Below are 22,553 nucleotides of genomic sequence, written 5' to 3' on the forward strand. Positions count from 1 at the left end.
TGCTAGGTTGTACAATGGCCTTGTTCTTGATGCTGACAATCTCATTCCAAAGATTGCTCCATAAGCAATCAAAACTGCTGAAATTCTTGAGGGAGATGGAGGTGTTGGAACCATCAAGAAGATTAGTTTTGGTGAAGGAAGTGAATACAGCTTTGTGAAGCACAAGGTCGATGGCATAGACAAAGATAACTTTGTGTATCGCTACATTTTAATGTTGGATTTATCCAATATAAATCAACCTTTAAGTGGTCTACTACATGTAATAGGAATGTAATATTGGAGAATAATGTTAATTGTGATTTGATCTCTTGAAGATATCAATCCTATATAAGATGTCTTATATTGGAAATATGATTGATGGAATCCTTAATTGAATATAATTATGATACTTGACTTGGAGGCTAATAAAGTAAGTTTAGGTTTCCTTTATGGATGGAAATCCTAACTTTTAGCCTATATAAAACACCAGTCCCTATAAGTCCTAGAACATGCAACATAATACTTCCCATATAGTAGTTGTATTCGGCTAGGTGTTTATAGAAGATCTTGGTGTTGCCGTGCTCTGTTACTTTTGTTTTCAACTTCCATGGCCGCCGTTGGAATCATGTCAGTCACTCCTTCATTGTGTTTTAATTGTATAACCTTTTAAGGCTAACAGTTGGTATCAGAGCCTCTGGTTATATAATTAAAACCTATTAAGTTCGACGATACATAGAGTCGTTTTGCAAAATACATAAACTGAATTTTGGTCTTAAGTTCAAGTGTGATTCCATATCCTTGGCGTACTAATATGATATGTTCAGATATATTCTATGATCAGTTCCTTTTGATCCTAAATTCAAGTGTTAGTTAAATATTAAAAATCAAAGATGGAGGTCGGTTAAAGAGCACAGGCCGAGGGGGCTTACGATTGTGTTGTTCATGGTATCAAGATTATTTCTTACTAATTAATCTTATGGCACGAATTTGGAATTTTTTATCAGAAATATCTATAAACCATGTTTCAATCCTATAATCATATTGGAATTTGGAGACGCATATATATATATATATATATATATATATATATATGTATGTATATATGTATGTATGTATGTATATCGTGCTAATATGTAAATATTTTGCAGTGGGATCCAAACATGGATTGAAGTATAAAATTTATATGGTGATGATTGCTTCGAATTCCAACAGTTTTCCAGATTATACCTATTATAATTACATATAATATATGGTCAGGTTGATGGCATTTTTATGCAGGCCCTTTTGCATATAATTTGTTTTAGTTGAACCACCCAAGTCTAAGTCTGGAAGTTGCTAGTATTTTGATCAAGCAAGCGCGTGTAATTTTTAAAAGCCAATATGATTAGTCAAATTTGATTACCACCAATAGTTCTAATAAAGGAATGATAAAGAAAATTTGATTAGTCAATTCATTGGATTAACTAGGATTGAAAACCATGGAATATTTCAGAGTTTTTATTCCAATTTTAATGCTAATATTTTGGTTGATCATGTACTGCTTATGTATAAGTTGAAGCCATGAGGTTGGGGTTCCTCTTTACACAGCCAGCAGTTGCGGCTTACCGCCTCAAGGGTTTCAAGGCGGGCTCTATTATATTACCACGTGATAGACCTCCCATGTTAGTTGTGTCCAAGGTGGACAACGACAACAGCCCAATACGGGTCGATGCGTAACGTCACATGTTCACATGACATAACTCGGCAAAAGTATAGGTTATACATATAAATTTGTAATCTCAAGTTTTTATAAGCATGTGTATGTATTTATATTTGTTATAACCTTGCATTGGAGAATTTCTTAAGATCCCTCAGTCGAACGAGCCCAATGAAGAGGTTCGTATTACATCAGTATATGAAATTCTGGTATGATCTTTCCTTTTGGTCTTCATGATAAATTATACAAAGAATGGTTATGTTGGATTCATAAAGTGTTATATTGTTCTAGCAAAATCCAACCATGTCGTGACATCTTTTTGATTGTAGGAGACGGAATCAGTCATATCCTATAATTTATCAATATTATTGAGATATGTTGTGCCTACCTATGATTGTGATAACATATGTTAAAGTTGTGTTGCAGGCATGCATGCATATGCTAAGTTTATATATGTCTATATTTGAAAGCAGGTCAATATAAATTTTGGCAACTTTTTGTTATTGCATCACGGATATGGCTATTTGTTTTAAGGATGTGTAAGGTGACGCAATTTCTTCTAATTTTTTCGTGACCGTGGCATATGATTAATTGTAACTAATTTGCTTGAACCAAATTTTTAATATTGTTAAGCAAGTAGCGTGTATGGTGTTACTTGTATGGCTAATTTGGTTCAAGCATGAGATGATATATTTTTAATATTGCCGTGGGTTTTGGACTATAGTGAATTGTAGTTTTTGGTTTCCACTAATTTTCACGAGATATGAATGAACTTTTATGCCATTAATAGCACAAAAAATATGCGTGACTAATCAATCAGGTTTATCTATAATTTGCTTTCCTATCTCAATAGTTATTTAAATTATACATGACTAGTTAACTATGAAAAATTGATGTATAATTTGTGGATTGACTAAGAATGACAGAAAGCATCCGGTGACAAGAACAAGGGTATTATACAAATGAATAAGGTTTATAGTAATTATGTGACAATTTTCATTTGTATTCTATTTATTCTTATATGAGAATTGTGGTTGGTCATGTGATTATAAATATGTTTATATAGAAGTGGTGAACATATGAAGGCATAAGGTATGTATTTCATTCAGAGCATGTGACTAAATTGAAACTTGTATATAGTTTGTTAGTTTTTCCTATGCCTAAAGAATTTAAACAATGTTTTGATCAGTCAATTGTTTTGTGCCATAAGGGGGAGAAGAAAAGAAATTATTCAAGGCTAATGTATGGCATGTATTGGAGATGTTTCTTTTGGAAGAAAAGAATTTTGGTAGTTCCTTTATTTAATTTGGTATTTACAAGGCTAATGCATGATTTTGATGCTAATGTTTTAGGAGCCTTGTACTACGGAAAGAAAGGTACAAAAGAAAAGGAACCCGTTTGACTTAAGAAAACATTTGAGCAATTTAGCTTTTAAATTAAAGGAATGTATTGTTCTTTTGCATTACATAAAATTTCTATTTTAAGCAATTGACTCCATAATGATAAGTATTGACATTCTTGTGGTGGAATAAAACTTGTTCTATATGTGATTAATCTCTTTCAAGTATGCTGTCAGGTTTCTTGAGATTAATTTAATGTCAAAGGGACTCATGAAGGAATTAGTGTCATTTGTTGGCAAGACTCGAAGCTCGAATTAGGTTATCATAATTTTGTCACTTACAGTTAATTAATCCATTTGACTTTTGTATTGTTTCAAGGCGGAGTTGATAAATGTCTTTTCAACTAAAGCAAGCCGCAATGGCTTAGTTGATGATGGGACTGTGTTTTTGAGTTACTTCGGTCAACTTTGCATCTTAATTAGAATAAAAGGGATAATCTTCTTGCCTACATGTGTGGATTACTTCTTTTAGTTTAATTAAGATGAAATAATATGGGTTTTATTTCACAAAAGTTGTGAAAATCTTCATCTTGCCTAAGGTGTTGAAGTTTTTCATGAAGGTACTTTTGTGACATAAAATCTAGTACTAGAAACTAGTTAATTTTCTTGCCTACATGTGTAAATTAATTTAGTTTAATAAAGTTTATTGGGCATAAAGTTCAATTATCAGACGAGTGAAAACTATGTGTTCTCTGGCCTGTTTTTCACAGTGACCAAAGTCAAGCAACTTTCAAAACTGGTAGGTCTTGACCGTTTTGGTGTCATACCGCCTAAGATTCTTATCAATTCTAAAAAACAAATTCATGAGTTATAATATAGTTGAATAACGGTTTTATGATGAAGCAAATAGTGTTAATAACCATTTCACATGTTATAACATATGAATTGACTGGTTATACTAAGTACCACATAATAATCTTTCCCAAAATGGGATCAAAAATGTTTAGTCAGAATAGAAGATGGTTAAGCTCATTCAGACTAGGATGACATTCGATTAAGTAGCATTAGAAAAATTAATGTATGCTACCAAAACACAACCGCATGTATAATCAATTCACGTGTTGTAATACTGGTTCATTCTTTTTGCAATTATAGAGGCCATTCGACATTATTAACTCCGAGAAGAACATAAAACTTATTTTATCCTACTAAAACACAGTTATGTACGTAGTATAACTAATCTCCCACGAATGGGGTCCAAATATCTTTATCTAGAATATAATATAAGATGGTTAAGCTCATCCAGAACCAAGCTGGCACACTCAAGTAAGCAGCATTAGGGAAAGAAAAAAGAGACCCAAAATTAGTTTATTAAAGTTTTGGAGTACACAATTTAAAATCTGCCTGTGAAAGAATCTGCAATTCCAATCTCCATCAACCTTTACGACTAAAATGAAAGAAGGTTCATGCCTTCCAACCCTAATTTTTTGTGATTTGCATGTGTGAAAACACCCATCTTTGCTTGTGCCAAAAGGATTCCACAATATTAGTGGAACTCCAGTTCAAACGTCGAAAGCTAAGTCTCAATGAAAATGTAAACAAAATCATCTGATCATCTCCTTTTAATTCTTTATCCACGGACGGTGGATATCCTAATAATCTCGAAAGATAGACGTCCCTCAATCGCACACAGCCATCAATTCCATCGCACAGAAAGCAAATTCTTTTTGGCGCAGCATTCCATCGTCCATATAAAACCGACCCCTTTCTTCCATCCTTTTAACACATTTGACATTGATTTTTGCAGGTTAAGCTAATCAATTCGAAAAGGAGATTCCTTGCATGTCCCACATCTTTTGCCTTTCTATTATTCCTTGCCAATTTTTTTTTTTTTTTTTTTTTTTTTGCAGTGTGTATAAATAAAATGCCACCTATTAATCCATTGCCCGTCCCTCCACCCTCATCATTGCCTCTCATGGAGGTATGGCCCTAAATTAATGGCAATCACATACTTCCACATTACATGTATTAGTCCATGCTTACGTTAATTTTTTCGTATCTCGAATGCAGAAACCTCGGGTGACGGAGATTCATGTCCGGATGGATTGTAACGGATGCGTGCAGAAGATCAAGAAAGCGCTACATGGCATCAATGGTAAGAAATTAAAAATCCATGTTTTTTTGTTTTTTGGTTTTTGGTATGTTTCTTACACTACGAACCCAGCTTTTATAAGCTTGTAGTTTTTTTTTTTTTTTTTTTGAGTGAAGACTTGTTTTTTTCCCTTCTGCAGGTATATATGATCTTTACATTGACTTCCCTCAACAAAAGTTGACAATAATTGGGTGGGCGGATCCGGAGAAGATAGTAAAAGCGATTAAGAAGACGAGGAAGATTGCCACCATATGTTCCCACACAGAACAACAAACGGAACCTGCTCCACCACCGCCAGAACAAGCGCCGGAGAATGGTTCTCCAGCTCCTGAGGCAGCAAACCCCCCTCCTTCAGAAGCACCACCACCGGCTGAAGCAGCTCCGCCGGCTGAAGTGGCCCCGCCGCATGAAAATCCAACACCCGAGCCAACAGGACCAACACTTGTGTCTGCTGAGACCAACCCCGGCCAACAAATACACCACCAGAGACCAAGAGACGTTGGAGAAGTTCATACCATATACCACCACCCACCTGATTATGGCTACAGATATGGCTACTCCCAAGGCTACAATGGCTACTGGAACAGATACCATAACAGCCAAGGACCTCCACAGGAGCCTGCCCATACCCCCGCCCCGATGGGACCTCCTCCAATGAGCCACTCCCCAATGGACCCTCCTCCAATGAGCCACGCCCCAATGGGTCCTCCTTCGATAAGCCACGCCCCAATGGGTCCTCCCCCGATTAGCCACGCCCCAATGGGTCCTCCCCCGATGAGCCACGCCCCGATGTGTGCAACCCCACCTCCGCCTATGCATGTGACACACAGCTACAACACATACAGACCATCACCTTATATCACAGAATTTGAATATATCCAGCCACCCCCACAACCCTCACATTTCAGCAGGACGAACCATTACAACGAGCATTTCAGCAGGGCGAACCATTACAACGAGGAGCACTACGTCAACGGCAACGGAAACATCACATCAATGTTTAGTGACGAAAATCCGAATGCGTGTACCGTAATGTAGAGAGAGAGAGAGAGAGAGAGAGAGAGAGAGAATGGTGCAAAAGGAGGGGGTACTGTTTATCCCCAAAAGAATCACGGCAAGAACGTTAATGGAGAATATGTTAGCAGGAAAATATAATTTAATGGAATTATATTTTTCTTAATCATGTGATGTTATGGGAAGAAAGAATGAGATTCCAAGCTTGTAAGTGAAGAAAGAATTGATCCTAAATCCTCTCCAACAGGGCAATACATACTGCCGGCAACCTGGATCACAGAATCTACAACACCACGTTCCAAGATCAAACTTGTGCTCTGGAGAGGAGCTTCCTGGCTTAATATTCATCGGAGAAATCTTACTCGGGATTTTCTAATTTATAGATATACGGAAACATTTCAATTACGACCAAAGACCCTTTCTTATAATTAACTAGTAGTATTTTGGACAAAATGCGATGCGCCCAATCTGAACGAACCGAACGCCTAACATACAATTACCAGCAAGATAAATAGTACGCGGCAACACAATTTATACAGAATATACACACTGATGCACTTGTGTTTATGCTATTACAGAGAAACCGTTAGAAGAAAGAAAATTATAAATTTCTTCACCATGGTAATGGGCAGAGGGGTAACCCCAGAGGAAAACAAAACTGTGGGTGTTGAACTTGGACAGGGCCAGAAACCGAGCATTAAAAGTTGCCTGATTAACGGACGGGGATGTTGAACAGACTGCACCGCATCGAGCCTTTCTGTCCTAAATCCACAACAAGGTGTACAGGAAATGCAACTTATGAGCAGAAAAATGCAAAATAAAACCATAAGCCATGAAATCCAATAACACAACTGTGTTCCATGTCATCATATATTCAGTATCAACTAAAATGTTCCAAATCCTTGAGAAAAACTAAGCATGGACCAGCTGGACCGTAATTAGACACCCAATTCAAAAGAATACATCTACTCCGCAACGTAGCAGAAACCAAAGGATGAGACGTCGTAGACCTGATTCTGGTGGTATTTAAACTCAAGCAATCTAGTGTGATAATCAATCAAACAGTAGACAAATAGTGTAGGTACACTAAGTCATCTCCATGCACAATTTTTTCTACAAAGGAATGCAAGCATCATCACAAGTAAATCAGGAGACAAAAGAATGAATGTCACTACGGCAAAGTTTGACTACCTCCTCTCACAAAATCCTACTGATCATCATCACTGCTTATGTCAGAATCATCGTTTTCTTCCCCATAGTGAATTTCGTTTACATCTTCATCGTCATCTTCGCTTTCATCCATTTCGTGCTTGTGTGATGACATTTGAGTTTTTGCGTGGGTTGCCTTGTCAATCTATTCATCCAGAGCAAAAACAAATATTAAAGATCAAAAGACTAAAATATTTGGTCAACTAAATTACTGAATTCAAGTTAGAATATGAGGTTGTATATACCTGTGCCATCACAAGTTGCAAACGACCTGATAATTGTAACAAGGGCTGAATAGCTGCCCCTCTGGATTTGGTAACCTGCAAGGAGAACATCAATTAAGTGCTTCATCAAATATATTATTACCTAGGATCAAATCTGGTTTCTTTAGGAGGTATTGAGAGTTTTGGATGATGTCCCACTATAAGGCAGATAATAAATCCAAAAACTGTTGATATCTAGGTGGAATTTGTGTGAAAATTCATTTTGTTAGAGGTAACACTATAAGACATTGACGGTAGTCTAACCAAAGAATCATCTAAGCATTGGCTTTGCCTATCAAGGGGTAATGGGTAATGGTATACCATATGTATAGGCCTAAAGCAGGCACCTAGCAGCACTGTAAACTGCAAGTCAAACACAAATCTTCATAGGCTACCGTATTCCTTCACGGACAATATTCAAAGGAAGATCTTCATCAACCACCAATCTTATAATGAAACTGTAAGTCGAGTTTTCCATATTGTTTTTCAGAATAATTGGATTACAACTTATACAAAGTGAAAGAGGACAGAGGGCATAAAAATTGCTTACCAAGCAACATGTCAATTTTTTTAGAAGAAACGATAAAATTTATTAAAACAATGACATGAATTACAAAATAGTGGATAAGAAACCATCCAGCAAAACTAGCTACGACCTCTCAAGTAGTCTATAGACAAGCAACTAAAACTGAACCAAAATCATTTTACAGCTGCTAACATATCCCACAGTATGTGAGAAAGAGAATAATCCCTGAAATAAGGGAGCAAATAGTGACCTGGTAATAAACTAGTATTAATTGGTCACAAAATTTTACCTTCAACAAGGAGCTAAGCATCTGGGTTTCAGACTTTTGGGACATGATATCATGACTGTGATTTACCAATATGCTGTAAATCCATGGAAGAACGTTATTCCCACTGCTAGACCTGTTAATCATAATCAAAGATTAAAACTCAAGTCATACATATCTAACTTATACTGTAATGCTTTCCAAATGGATAAAAAAAACATAAGCATAAAGTGTCAATAACAGTCTTTATAAAAACCAAATCATGGACCAGATTCGGATACACATTAGCGCACCAGATACTATGGAATTCAGAATTCTACCATCCTCTCAAAAACACACACGGAGGAAAAACATATATTCATGATACATGCATAAGTTAACTGGTAGTATTTAAGGTACAATTTGTCTGTATAAAACCATACTAACAATTCATTGGTCTAAAAAGTGCATATATAAAGAAATCTACACCCTCAAAAGGACATATATAACTCTACGTTCATGCATGCATGAAATGAAAACCTGAAGAAGATCAAAACAGCAAGAACAAACCTTGTTTGCCACATGGCCACCAGAACCCCCAATAATTTGCATGCGTCACTAGGTTCTAATGATAGCACAGCTTCCCTCATCTGGCAGATGATACGTATAGATCAGAACAAAATCAAATCAGGAAGTGCACAAATAATATACAAGTACAACATCATGCCACAGTTCATACATAAGTAAATAACTAAACAAACCAACCTTCTTATGCGGCATATTTGTCTGAAGATCAATACTCTTAAATGTTGCAGAATTGAGTGTCGAGTGGAACATACGGTCATCTACTTTACTAAGTATCCCTAATGCTCTCAGTCTGTCCTCCATGCAAATTGCTGCTGTGTCAGCTTCAAGTTCTACCATGTCATCTGCACATACCAGCATAATGTATGAAACAAGTAAAACCAGCATCAGGATACGAGAGGTCAAATAACATATAGTAAGCCAGTTTGACGCTCAAAAAAGAGTATTGTATGGTGGAAACAGATATGCAGCCATCACTAAATAAGCCTAAGTAGTTATATAGGATTACTTATGTTACATGCAGAAAAGTTTCAAATGCATTCCTGAGTGACTATAACGCCCACCTTTGCTCTTCACAAGGCCAGCATGACCCCTGCTGTCATCCAAATCAGCCATTTCTTCATCTTGGTCAAAACTCAATTTATCATGTCTTTTCTTTTTCTCGTGTGAATCAAATATCTTTGGCATTGGATGCAACGCCTCTTCTGCATTTGCTCGATCTAATGCAATAACTGTTGAATCATTGCACAAATAATCAGCTGACCGTCAAAAATCAAGAACCGGAATAAAATGTAGGGGTTATCAGGTATACGAATTTATAAAGAAACAATAACGTCAATGCAAGGTGCATCATCTAAAGTAAGTAAAATAAAATTTTGGTTTTGATTCCTCTCAGAAGGTCCCTAATGCATCAGTATCTCATGCTATATAGCCCATGGAATCAACAACAAATGCGACTAAATGTGGTTGAGGGGGGAAAACTTGTTGTGAGAAATCTTACCTCTATTTTGTACATTTTGTCCTTTCTTAGATTTGACAAGAGACTGACTCATTGGTAGAAGAACCCCGTCATGGGAGTTACTCAACTTTATGTCTGTTCCAGAATGCACCAAAATTTTCTGGAATGAAGGTTTCACTGGCGACCCATAAGCAATAAATACCTGCCCAGAAGCAGCTTTCACAATTCCTTGAATAACCGCAGCAAATATTGTGGGTAATGCACCCTTGTATGTTGTAGACAAAATGTCTTCAGAAGATAGTGAAATTTTTGTAGGCTTCGCACTCCGTAATTCTTCAATATTCTGTCCAAACCAAAAGTAACACATACCAACTTCGGAAATCGCTAATACGTATAGACCTACATCACCAACTTCCCCACTGTCTATGCACCTGCTATCTACGAAGACGGCAGGGTGCTCCATTTTGAGAACAACACTTGCTGACTGCTTTTTTCCACCATCTATACTCCATACTGCAATATACCTTTCACCAACTGCAGATGAGAGGATATACTTCCCATCTTCAGTGAAGATCATACAGCGAACAGCACCCTAATGAATGGTTGAGAAAATATTAACTCAAAAAAATCACGGTTAAAAAAATGTTAAAACATAAAATGAAGGTTAGCCCTTCTGGTAGCTGGAACTTTTGTACACAATGGTAAACCAAAATATTTGCCCAGGCATCAAACATCTTAAATTAAAATTCATACAAATGCAGTCTCTAAATATGTTGAATTACCATGTTGGCCTCTCTAATGGTGGAAAGAGGCCCACATGTGAGGAGGAAGTGTCAAATTACAGGAAAATAGTTGCCTAACAAATGACATTCTAACAGTGGTAAACCAACAAAGATTATTTGAAGATAAGCAGACTGTAAACATGTACACATGTTTAAGCACCCAAAGAGGCAAAAAAGTGTAAAAGAAAAAGGAGAATGTAAATGCTTAACACTCACAGGATGGCCAGAAAACTTCTGTATCTTTTTGTGGTCAGACAAATTGAAGATCTTCATTTGTGCAGCCGCAGTTGCTAATATATTCCCATCTGGTGCGGATAAAAGGCCATCCCCAACGTAATATCAGCAAAATACTAAATGGAACAATCTATCAATACAGTTTAATTTGGATGCACATAAAGCTGGCCCTACAAATATTGCAAAATTTAACCCTTTTTTTAAGCATTAGCTCTTCAACAATCTAACTGAAACCTAATCATCCGGGTCTCTCTACCTATACACAGGAACTGCAACTAGAATTATCACTAATTTCACCATCGAAATTCCATTCTTCTTTTTATGACTTATGACAAATCAGTTCTTGGACAGCATTAGCTACCAACTTGCCATTCATCATCATCATAAGTTATCATTTCTCAACTTAATTAGTTATTAAGACAACATAAAGGCATAGCTAATAATACAATAAAGACAGGTTTCAGTGATGATGATCCAATTACAAAAGCGACCCCATATACTTTAACTTTCACATCTCCTTAAAACTACTGTCCTGGTAAAATCTTGGTTTATGCAGGAGAATGCTCATTGACTTGGAATAAATTTTGCAGCCAATCACGAAAACTTGAATCCAGATAGTATTATTCGTGATGTAATTTTCACAGAGCAGTACAAACACAAATTTAAGCAGAATGATGCATATGCTGTAAGCAAAAGTAGAACAAAAGACGTAGGGTGATGGACATATACATATGTAACATACTTGATGAAACAGACATAGAGGAGATTGCCTTTGTGGAAGCTTTGAACTTCCCTGACAGGTTTCCTGTCAACGAATCAATTTGACAAATCATCCCATCAGCACCGGCTGTGTAAAGACATGATGCATTTCTTGCAAATGATATGGAGCTAACACCGCTGCAACGACAGAACATGCAACAGAAAGATTAATTAGGCAGCCCGAGAAGTCAAAAACATACATTAACACAAGGCAGTATTAACATTAACATAATATTTTGACAAGAAAGAAAGTTTAAGCAGGGAGCTAACCCAGCATGGCAATCGTTAACTCTCCACTTCAAATGACCCGCAGCCACGTCAAGCGCCAAAACATCACCGCCACCAGTTCCTAAAACTAAAAATGAGGAACCACGCTTCCTCTTCTTCTGCAACAATGAACAGTATAGCATAAAAATAAATTTAATTTAAAAAATAAAAATTGCTACAGCCAACTTGTTAAGCTAAAAACAAAGCAAATTCGCAACCTTTCGTTCGGAAGAGAACCATTTCATGCAAGTGTAATCAACTGAGAGGTGCCCTCTTTCTCGTTTAGCATATATGCTTGTATCTTCGGATGCTACAATGTCTGTAAACTCAGTCTGGACCTGGCCCTTCACAGTATCCCAAATCTAACACATACCCCAGTAATTGAAAATTAGGGTTTCATAAGAAATAGAGAAATAAATCAACCAAATTTCATGAAATTACATTACCTTGATTCGACCGTCGCCGGAGCTCATGGCGAACAAGTCCAGAGATGGACTGAACGCCGTCAGGAGACCTCTGATGTTTGAAGAGGCCATTCCGGAAGTTAGGGTTTGGTAGGAGAGGACAAAGGATGAGGTGCGTGCAGATGCAGAGCTAAAACCCTAAACCCTAGAACGAGGAGAAGAGGGTTGGGGCAGCTGAAGTGATGGCGGCAACGGCTCTGCTTTTAGTTTAGGGCGTTATTGATTCTTAATGTGGGCTGTTTTCAAATGTTGGGCTTTATTTGTCTAGGCCCAATATTTTTCCTTTTCGTCAATTTGGATCCAATGTTTACTCTTTTAATATTTTTCTTTGATAATGATATCCACACACTCATTTTTACTTCTCACACACTCTTTTTTATTTTTTGCCGTCCGATTGAATGAGTTGAAGAAGATCAATGGGAAAAAAAATAACAAGGATGTAGAGGTAAAAATACGTGTGTAAATAGCGTTATCCATTTTGTTTAGGAAGAGCATATTTTATTCTCTAAAATACAGAGACAATAATTAAGGGTGGAATTATTGCATAGTTCATAATGTCAACTCCCAATTGCATTCACGTGTTGGTCATGTGATCAGTTATTATCAGACAATGATTGAATGTAAAAATTTCTCTAATATTGAACAACGTCAAAAATAAGAGGTAATGCTTTTCAAACGGTTAAAATAACACAATATACATGTAATTTACTATCACGAATGCATACTAGTATGTATTCAATTAGCATACCCTAATTCACACTCCCTAAAAAGAAGACGAAGATCTTTTGTGTTATGAACTTGTAATTATTATGGCTTCGGACCAAATCATATTGCTAAAACATGTTACGTTCTTTGTAGATTAATTTTGTTGGTAGGTAGGTATTATGGTTGTTACTTGTGACTTAAGGCAAACAATCATAACTTAAAACTTGTTTTTCTTTTTCCAAGAGTGAAAAGAGTATGGACAAATTTTCTATGACATCTTCATATTAAAATCTAGGAGTTACGAAAAATTTAGATCATGAAACATAACTAAGAGATTTTATTAGAAAACAAGCACAACTAGACTTAACGCTTACGAAATTATGAAGATTCAAACTAATTTTTTTTAAATATTAAAAATAAAAATTTAAACCTTCTTTTTTCGAACAAGCGATATTATATACACTAAGGGGTGGGGGTGAGCTTAACCTCACAATGAGCGCAATAATGTGGTTCGAATTCTCCTTTGACGAGAATTGAACATAAGATCTCTCACTTACAAGTGACGAGGAATATCACTAGACCATAGTACTAAGTGACAAATTTAAACCTTTTAAACGTTGAAAAAAGAAGTATCATAAGAGATAATATATTTCACGCAACGTTATTTGTTCTTGGCTGGATTCCTTTCCACCAAATCCATCTAGTTTAGGATCTAGACTGTTGTAATTTGATCTAACAACTACAATTATTATAACTTTTAAAAGAGTCCTATGTTTGTAGCTGTTGAATCAAATTTTAACAGTTCGGATTCCGGATTAAGTGGATTTGGTGGAAAGAGATCCCTTTCCCTTGCGGAAGTATAACTGGTCAACCCACCCTCCCTCCGACAATCGAAGTGCATGATCGAGACCCTAAACCATGAACCTCCATATGAAATTAGTTCACTAACAAGGACACGCGCCCATAGGCATTCCTTTCTGTCTTAACTTTAGCGACAGATACCCTTTGTATAATTTAATCCCGTTCGTCCACTTCTCACCGGACATGTTTAACAATTTCACAATAACTTTAGCGACAGATACCCTTTGTAAAATCTACAGATTTTCCTGCAGATTTTTTACTATTAAAGCCATTAAATCCCGATGTACCGGAGGATAGCAGAACTTTTGCACAAGGACACTACACACACCGGAATTTTCAGGTAAAACGGAATAAAATTTGAACAGAAAATACGAACAATAACCCAAGTTGTCTTACATCATCGCTACCAAAAATTTGCTTACACATGAATGAAGAAATGAAGCTGTACAAATAATGTGCGGGATATGGAAGAAGAGCATGCGGGACTGCAAATCTACAGGATGAAGAAGAAGAAACAAATAATCTGAACATGTGTCTTATTGAAAAGAATGTGGTCTAATTTTTATGGTGGAAAATCTTTAGTTCTTTCCCTCACTCTAGATTTTGGCCGTTTTGTATAACTGGGTTTTGGAGGAATTGGTATTATAAGACCGCGGCTTTTCCATTCAAGGTGAGTAGCGAAAAGCGGGCGGATGAAGGATTTGAATACGAGGTATTGAGGTCGGAACATGGTTCTGGGAAGACAGACTCAGAAGAGCCGGAAACATATGAACAATCCCAAGTGGTGGGAGATCCAGAATTCAATGACAATGAGATGTTGGATAGAAAGAAAGAAGTGAATGGCGATTCTTTGATCCCATTGAAGCATCCGGCAATTGTGATGTTTGTGCCAACCACATCTTGCAATGTGATATGATCCAAAACTGGGAGAGCATTAGGATCATATTTGTCGTCAGGATGGGAACCAAACTGGCCAGAGGCACCAAATGCCATGTAGATGTTTTCCATTTCGACATCTGATATGATGACGTCTTTGATGTAACCGCCTCTACCCTTCGTTGTTCGAAACTGAATGCCGCTAAATGAGTTGTTGAGGCGGACCTTCTCAACAAGTACGTTAGAAATGCCACCGGACATCTCACTACCAAAGGCAAGACAAGAACCAGTAGCTGATTGTAAGGTGACACGCCGGATGTGTACATTTGTGGTCGGTCTTCCATAGGCAATCCCGTACTCGTCCCAACCACTCTTGAGGGCAATGGCATCATACCCCATGCCAATGCTGCAATCTTCTATGCACACAATATCAGAAGAATCTGAAAGCACAGAGAAAATTAGTACAAATTTCGCCAAAAAGGCGAAAAGTTTCTCTCATTCAATTATTTCAAACAAGAAGGGAAAAATCAGGATGCACATAGAAAATAACTTTGTAAAAGTGGGCAGGAAGCTCAAATTTTAGCCAACATTTCTACTTCCATTCATTCGGGATAAGAACAATACTTAAACGTAAATTCATAGCAGGAAGTCAAGAGATGTCACAAACCTGGGACTACGCCGACAGTATGAGGGGAGTCTGGAGGAGCAGATACAGAGATGTTGTGAACATGTACATTACTGCATTGTATTCGATTATAAATGAATAAAAATATCTTCTTTAACCTAGAAATGAATGCAAACGAAAGAACAAGCACTCGCTCATCAGCGGCCTTAGCTAACACACCTGCAATAGACAGGATGGATGTTGTAAGCGGGAGCATTCACGAATGTGAGGTTCGAAACCACCACGTATTTAGACATAACGAATTCCACAAGATGCGGGCGGCTGTAGTTCAGAGATTGGGAGCTAAACCAATCCCACCAAACCGTTCCCTGGCCATCGATGGTTCCATTATCACCTATGCATTCAAGAGCGAATGAGAATCAGACCGCGCAGATAAAGAACATGTTAAAGCAGCAAACGAAATTCGGAGAGATTCTTCACACCAGTTATGACCACATCTTGTAACATATATCCATTTATCAAGCTACCAAATCTCCTCCCGGGGAGTTCAATCCCTCGACCATACGAGGGTAAAGGCTCAACAATCTCCCAATGAGACGGATCCTAAACAAGCAATCGCACAAACATTTCAACAAAGCGAAAAACGAAAACATCTCCAACTGAATTCGCAGCATCAAAAGTGTTCACCGGCATCTCATTGCAGTGTAAAGAATTACCTGAGATCCAAGAATGACAGCACCCTTTTCCAAAAACAGCGTGAGGTGGCTGGTGAGGTTGAAGCTTCCGGTAAGCCACCTCCCCGGTGGCACATAGAGCTGAGCACCGCCTTTATCGGCGAAAGACTTGAGGTAGAAGATGGCATTCTGGAAGGCATGAGTGTTCAATGTTTTGCCATCTCCGACAGCACCAAATTCCGAAATGGACACACTGTGTGGCCTTTGCTTTAATGTCAGTTTAGAATCGCACGGTGTCTCATCGTCTTCTCCGTTAAGTTTGACGGCATTACTCACGGCCAGCAGCAAGAGAAACACCGCCTGAAATTTAGAAAAAGCCACTGATTTCTCAGAAAATTTTGAAAGAAATACAAATTCATTGAACATACTAACAAATTAAATTAAATACAAGTACAAATACAAAATATTTGAACAATTCAGCCACAATCAGAGGATTTTTCAAGAATATTTGACATATTACGATTTGATCAATGCAAGCTATAGAGTGAACTAAAAATTAAACACAAAAGCAGATAAAAACAAAAAAACAAAACCCAATTGAAAACCAAATCCAAATATCACAAAGATCAACTATTTTTAATCAGACAGAAAAAAAACCTAGAGAAAATAGAGAAAACCCACCCAAAGAAATGAAGAAATGAGAACTGAATCAGAAAAATCAAGACTTCGGATTCGAAATAGGCAGAGAAGGGTAAAAAGTAAAAAACCTAGAAAAAAAGAAACGTACTTACTAGCATCTTCATGAGTCAAAGCTCTGTCTCTGTGCAGCAGGAAAGGCCAAAAAGTAGCAGACTTGCAGAGAAAAAAAAAGGAAGAAGAAGCAGCGAGCAGAGAGCAAGGCCTGCCTTAATGTTGTAAGTATGTGTGTGGTGGAATAATGGAGGCATTAATTGTGTAAATGACACAAAGCATAAATACTTATATATATGGTAACCAAAACAAAAATTAAAATTAAAATTGGAAAATGGAAAATGGAAAATTAATATTTGGTAATAATACAGAAGAAGGGGAATTAGAGATCCTGTTGCCGCTATTGAAATGCCAGTTCTATCCTGGCAGAGTGCAACTTTGCTCAATCCCTTCCACTGGCTCTGGCCGTGATGTTCACTGCTCATTGTTTCTCGTTAGATTAAATTAGTTTAATCGATTTACGATTACGATTTTAAATTTAAAAATTTATTAAAATATTAAACCAAATTAACCTACTTCACCTCTACTTTCTTTTTTATTTTTTGACAAGAATATGACAAAGTTGCACTCCTCCTAAAATAATCTCATTTATTGCCACTAATTGGTAATTACCCTCCTTAATCAATTATCATTATTGGCATCTATCGCCGACAAAATTGTTTGAAACGGCCCTCCATTTGTGACACTGTTATTTTCACAAAACAAACAAAAATAAGAGGAAAAAAACTATAAATTTCCTTCCTGCAATGATTGTCCTAGTAAATACTAATAAGACTTTCTCAAAAGTATAACTCTTTATGTACTTTTTACTACTTTATATTTTTTACACAAGGTTTTATAATGTTAGATGAGAATTAACGTTAAATTATGAGGTGACAAAGAGTTCATAGAAATCTATGCTGAGAGAATCTTTTTGGCAATAGCTTTAAGATTAAAAAAAAAAAAACTAACAAGAATTGCCACGGAGATTCTCTCAAAATAGAATTTTCTATGATCTCTTTATTATCTCATAGTTTAATACTAATTTTAATACTAATATTATAAAATATTATGTAAAAAATAAAAGATCAGAAAATCGATGAAAGCTCCCATTTCTGAAAGAGTCATTTATCAAAGAATAATACTAATACTAAGAAACTGAAGCACTAGTGGGAAGAAAACTAGAATTTTGATAAGCAAGGGTTGTGTAATAGTGTCCTTGTTTGCTTACATTTGTTGACAAATCATTGGTTAAAAGTCGAAAAGAAGATCGACGGTAATAAAGTTACCGGGAATGTTGCGGCGAATGGGTGCCACGTAAGCGAGATTGGGAGGGTGGTGCGGGATGAACGGTGAGACGGCTGGTGAGATTGAATAAAATAAGCGAAGGAGTGCATGGGGCATTGAGACCGCATGTGGGTTGACAGAGCGGAGAGAGGGAAGCGGAGGGGGAGTGGGACCCGCAAGTCAATCATGGCAAAGATGCTAGCCTGGCGTCAATCACTGGACAGAACATAACAAACATAAGGACCCAACTCATGTGTGACACGTCATTTTATTAATTGGATTTTTTTTTTTTTTTTGTAACGTGTACTTTTTATTTTGTTTTTGTTTTTCTGAAATATCTTCAATTTGAGATGAGCATTAATTTTTTCTTAAAGTATAAAATTATATGATGGTATATATACAATTTTTTTTTTTACTTTTACACGTCTCATGTTAATTGTTTTATTTGATATTCTTCAATTCATTTAAGTAGACGAATGAAAATTGAAAGAGATAGGTAAAAGGTAAAAAGAGAGGTATAGAGCTACTTGTAAGTGATAAATATGAGATTTGATTTTTGCCAAACACAAATTTGAACCACATTATTGCTAGTCTATTGTGAGGCTAAGCTCACCCCTTCCCCTTTAATATAGATAATATCGTTTGTTCAAAAAAAAAAGAAAAAAAAAAAGAGGGGTAGATAACAACACCGAATTATATTATGTAAGGAATCTTCAACCCAATTATATTATGAAAGTATAAAATTATATGGATGGGGTTATATGCACAAATTTTTTTACTTCGTACACACCTCATATTAATTGTGTCATTTTATCTTCTCCAATTCATTTGATCAACAAAAAGAGAGGTGCCACTTAGTACTATATTCTAGTGGTATTCCTCTTCACTTGTAAGTGAGAGGTGTTAGGTTCAATTCTTGCCAAAGGCGAATTTGAACCAAATTATTACTAACTTCGTACACACCTCATATTAGTTGTGTCATTGGAACTTCACCAATTCATTTGATCAAACGAGCAAAAATTGAAAAAGGAAATTGTAGAAGGTAAAAAGATAGGTGTATATAACAGCACCCAATTATATTATGTAAAGAATCTTCAATTTCCAGGTCACATAGATATGGGCATAATTTTTAAGGGTGGTGTCATCCACACACTATTTTTACTCGCACGCTCCTCGTAATTTTTTATCATCAAATCGAATAAATAGTAAAAGATTAAGGGCTCAATGGCTAAATTGGTAAGGATTTGTAGAAAATAAAAATGGGTATGTAGATACACCATTATCCAATTTTCAAATCATGCCTATGAAATTGTGTGTGTTCATACTTTATGTTTGTTGATAGTCGGAAATTGTGTGTGTTCATACTTTATGTTTGTTGATAGTCGTTAACTTAAACGATAATATCTTTTACTTATAAATAAATATTATACTTCTAATAATTTTTACTTATAAATGAATATTAATGAACCATAATTCTTGTAAAAATAACTATTTTAAATCTAGCTTATTTGTGTAACACTTTTATATCACGACACAAGTACATGATCTCCTAATTGTGTTTACTTTAATCATTTCAAAATTTCAAGCTTGTTTATTTGTTATTATATAAGCTTCACAACCCAAATACATCACCTAATTCGACATGTTATTCATGTCTAACAAAACATAACATGATCCAACAAACAATGTCGTGTTAAGTAACATAATTATGATTCGAATAGTTAGATGGGGTGAAGAAGTGTGGTTGACTAGATCGTTAATTAACTTCGGCCTTACTACGATTAGGGTTGAGATGTTTAGCCGGAAAACTCAATAGTTTTTGTCGAACCATATGTCCCACGTCAGAAACCTCGTAAAGCTAAATCACTTTTATATTGCATGGTTCAATTACTAAGTGTACCAAGATATTTTATGATAAAATCAACATCAGTTGATTGTGTAGATGATTCAGTTGGCATAGTATGAGTGTGGCTAATAATAGGTCACTAAACCGTCTCTAAGCTCAAACAAATTCTAGGTAGGAACTTTTCATCCTTTGTGTGTGTGTGTGTATGTGTGTGTTAAACTTCTTGCAACTCACTTAAATCATGCAGCTAAAACTTCATTCCTTCGCTACATTTCATAAGGGATAGTGTTGTATTCAAACACTCATTTTACTTCCCACACACTTTTGTTAATTTTTTGTCATTGATCTTCATCAATCAATTCAATCTGATGACTGAAAATTGAAAGAAATGTGTGAGAAGTTAAAATGAGTGTGTGAATAGCACTACCCTTTATTAAAAAAAATGGTGGTTAAATGACTCAAATGTTTCTAATTAAGGTACAAAAATGTCAGAGAAGCTTCATTGGGAAGCATCTAATTAATGTAAAAGTTTGGTTATGGTGATCATTATTTTTCTCTTGTGCTATGAGGATGCTCTTCCTTCTGCAAACCAGTAGCATTTGTAAAACATATTGTAATAAAGATCAAATTACTTCAAGGTACTAATATTGTTCCTTCTTTAGGGTTTCTCTATAACCCAGAGACCACTTTTTTGCATTTGCCTCTTTTGATCATCCAACTTTTTGACCTTTGAGTTTTGTCATCTATTTTTTTGCTCAAATCTTCCATTGTACAATCCTCTAGCTGCTTTGCTTTACTAGATCGTCAAAAGGAATACATATATATTCTTCTTCGCCCTAAAGTTGAGCTTAGCAAATCTCGATGTGGGGCAGTATGAATATCCTCATGCACATATATATATATATATATATATATATATATATATATATATAAATTCAGATCATATTTTTCAGGGTAAATTCAGATCGTATCTAAATTTAGGTTTTTGTTTGTAAAATTGTGTATGTTTATTTTCTTCACTACAAATGAATATATTAATGTTTTTGGATTTATCTAATTTTTTACAAGGATAATTTATGGATAATGAACTCAAATATAAACGGTTCGGATCATTGAAAAACAATATAAAGTGGGCCCTACAAAATGTGTCAAAATGTATCAAAAACGTGTGTCCTAGAATCCTAACATATATATATATATATATATATTCTATATATGTGCCCCCATATATATTTACGTATATGCATGAAAGCACATGCAGCCGCAGGATTTTTAGGTTAAGAATTGAAATGTATAAATTGAACAAAGAAAAAGGAAGACTTTGAAATGTAATTCACAATTGGCGACATAAAAAGGTTGTCGATGTTAAGAGAAGAAGAAAGTTAACTCAATATGATCATTACTGTCGAGGTAAGTGTTTTATCCTTATGACTATAAATTTTCATGATATATATTAGTATTTATGTCATACCACCCTTTTGGCATGCAACGTATGCATGTCATTGTGTTGTACTTAAATAAGTCGACTGATATAAAACCAATTTATCCATATAATACAAGGATTTATTTTTGTAATTTTAGTATAGGGGCATTTTGATGCAGCATGAAGCTAGAGGGATATGAACGTAAACTCTTGAAGAACACGATTTATGTAATCCACCAGATTTGGGTTGAAAATCAAAAGTTGTTTTGTTTAATTGAAAACTTGATGCTTACAAATAAACAGCCAAATAGATTAAATAAACGTAATACATCTGTTGGGACTACTCAAAGGACTACAGACATAAATTCAGCTGACAAACGAAAAGTTCGAATTTTATGAAAAACTTAAAATTGTATTTTGTAGGCTGAAACGACCTGGATGACCAAAATCCATCATACTCGTGGCGTCGTTCCTTTCTTAAAAGTATCACGGGCCCAAATCAGAACTCGGAAGCCAAATTTGCAAATTCCCGTTGCGTTCGGACACTCCATTTCCTCTTCAATCCATTTTGCTATTTGTTTTACATCACCTTTGTATATAATTAAGGTATTTTCTCTTTAGCACTCTTTTAAATTATAAAAGGTAGTGTTACGGTTAGTTATTCATGCAATAAGTTCTGCAAAATATCAACAACTAACAATTATTCATGTGTTTGTGAGCCACTGATGTTAATACACTCAAATCTAAAATCGCAAAATGCCAACTCTAAGCTAATTGTGATGATCAAGCTATACGCCATCTCACATCATATAATACTTGGCGTGTAAGTTTTGCACACATATGATATAACTCCAACGACTAAGCAATACACAGTAGTCAAATCGAATGGGAACTCGGATAAATTCCCATGCATGACAAATGACAAACATCCCAACATGCACCGCATCCCTCTACAGTTCCAAATATAAACCCTAGCTAGCCCTGCAACCTGGATTTTTGTCCATGTCAAATGTTCATTATATTTGGTCAATACCCACATGGCATGATGGGAACACA

At 35.9% G+C, this 22,553-nt stretch overlaps 3 protein-coding genes across 6 annotated transcripts; 1 reads left to right on the plus strand and 2 right to left on the minus strand.

The window, feature by feature from the left end:
• Positions 1-4,972: 4,972 nt before the first annotated feature.
• On the plus strand, positions 4,973-6,570 carry LOC137732498 (leucine-rich repeat extensin-like protein 3). 2 transcript variants are annotated; one of them, XM_068471816.1, is made up of 3 exons: positions 4,973-4,995; positions 5,085-5,169; positions 5,306-6,570. In XM_068471816.1, exons 1-3 carry the CDS (start codon positions 4,990-4,992, stop codon positions 6,202-6,204), a joined length of 990 nt encoding a protein of 329 aa, XP_068327917.1. In that variant the 5' UTR covers positions 4,973-4,989; the 3' UTR covers positions 6,205-6,570. The 2 variants fall into 2 exon arrangements, with proteins under 2 accessions (XP_068327917.1, XP_068327918.1); XM_068471817.1 differs by lacking the exon at positions 4,973-4,995 and having other exon boundaries at positions 5,079-5,169.
• A 124-nt stretch (positions 6,571-6,694) lies between these two features.
• Positions 6,695-12,670, minus strand: LOC137731097 (uncharacterized). 3 transcript variants are annotated; one of them, XM_068470176.1, is made up of 13 exons: positions 12,454-12,670; positions 12,226-12,369; positions 12,011-12,123; positions 11,724-11,878; positions 10,964-11,052; positions 10,008-10,557; positions 9,571-9,738; positions 9,188-9,351; positions 8,993-9,072; positions 8,468-8,579; positions 7,635-7,709; positions 7,372-7,534; positions 6,695-6,942 (listed from the first exon to the last, which is right to left on the minus strand). In XM_068470176.1, exons 1-12 carry the CDS (start codon positions 12,541-12,543, stop codon positions 7,388-7,390), a joined length of 1,887 nt encoding a protein of 628 aa, XP_068326277.1. In that variant the 5' UTR covers positions 12,544-12,670; the 3' UTR covers positions 6,695-6,942; positions 7,372-7,387. The 3 variants fall into 3 exon arrangements, with proteins under 3 accessions (XP_068326277.1, XP_068326275.1, XP_068326274.1); XM_068470174.1 differs by having other exon boundaries at positions 6,695-6,937; positions 12,011-12,126; XM_068470173.1 differs by having other exon boundaries at positions 12,011-12,126.
• Positions 12,671-14,378: 1,708 nt separating this feature from the next.
• On the minus strand, positions 14,379-17,149 carry LOC137731957 (probable polygalacturonase). The gene is made up of 6 exons (XM_068471228.1): positions 17,004-17,149; positions 16,255-16,572; positions 16,021-16,141; positions 15,758-15,932; positions 15,581-15,651; positions 14,379-15,353 (listed from the first exon to the last, which is right to left on the minus strand). Exons 1-6 carry the CDS (start codon positions 17,013-17,015, stop codon positions 14,680-14,682), a joined length of 1,371 nt encoding a protein of 456 aa, XP_068327329.1. The 5' UTR covers positions 17,016-17,149; the 3' UTR covers positions 14,379-14,679.
• Positions 17,150-22,553: the final 5,404 nt, after the last annotated feature.

This window comes from Pyrus communis, chromosome 4, assembly GCF_963583255.1.
Source record: "Pyrus communis chromosome 4, drPyrComm1.1, whole genome shotgun sequence".
Classification (NCBI taxonomy): Eukaryota; Viridiplantae; Streptophyta; class Magnoliopsida; order Rosales; family Rosaceae; genus Pyrus; species Pyrus communis.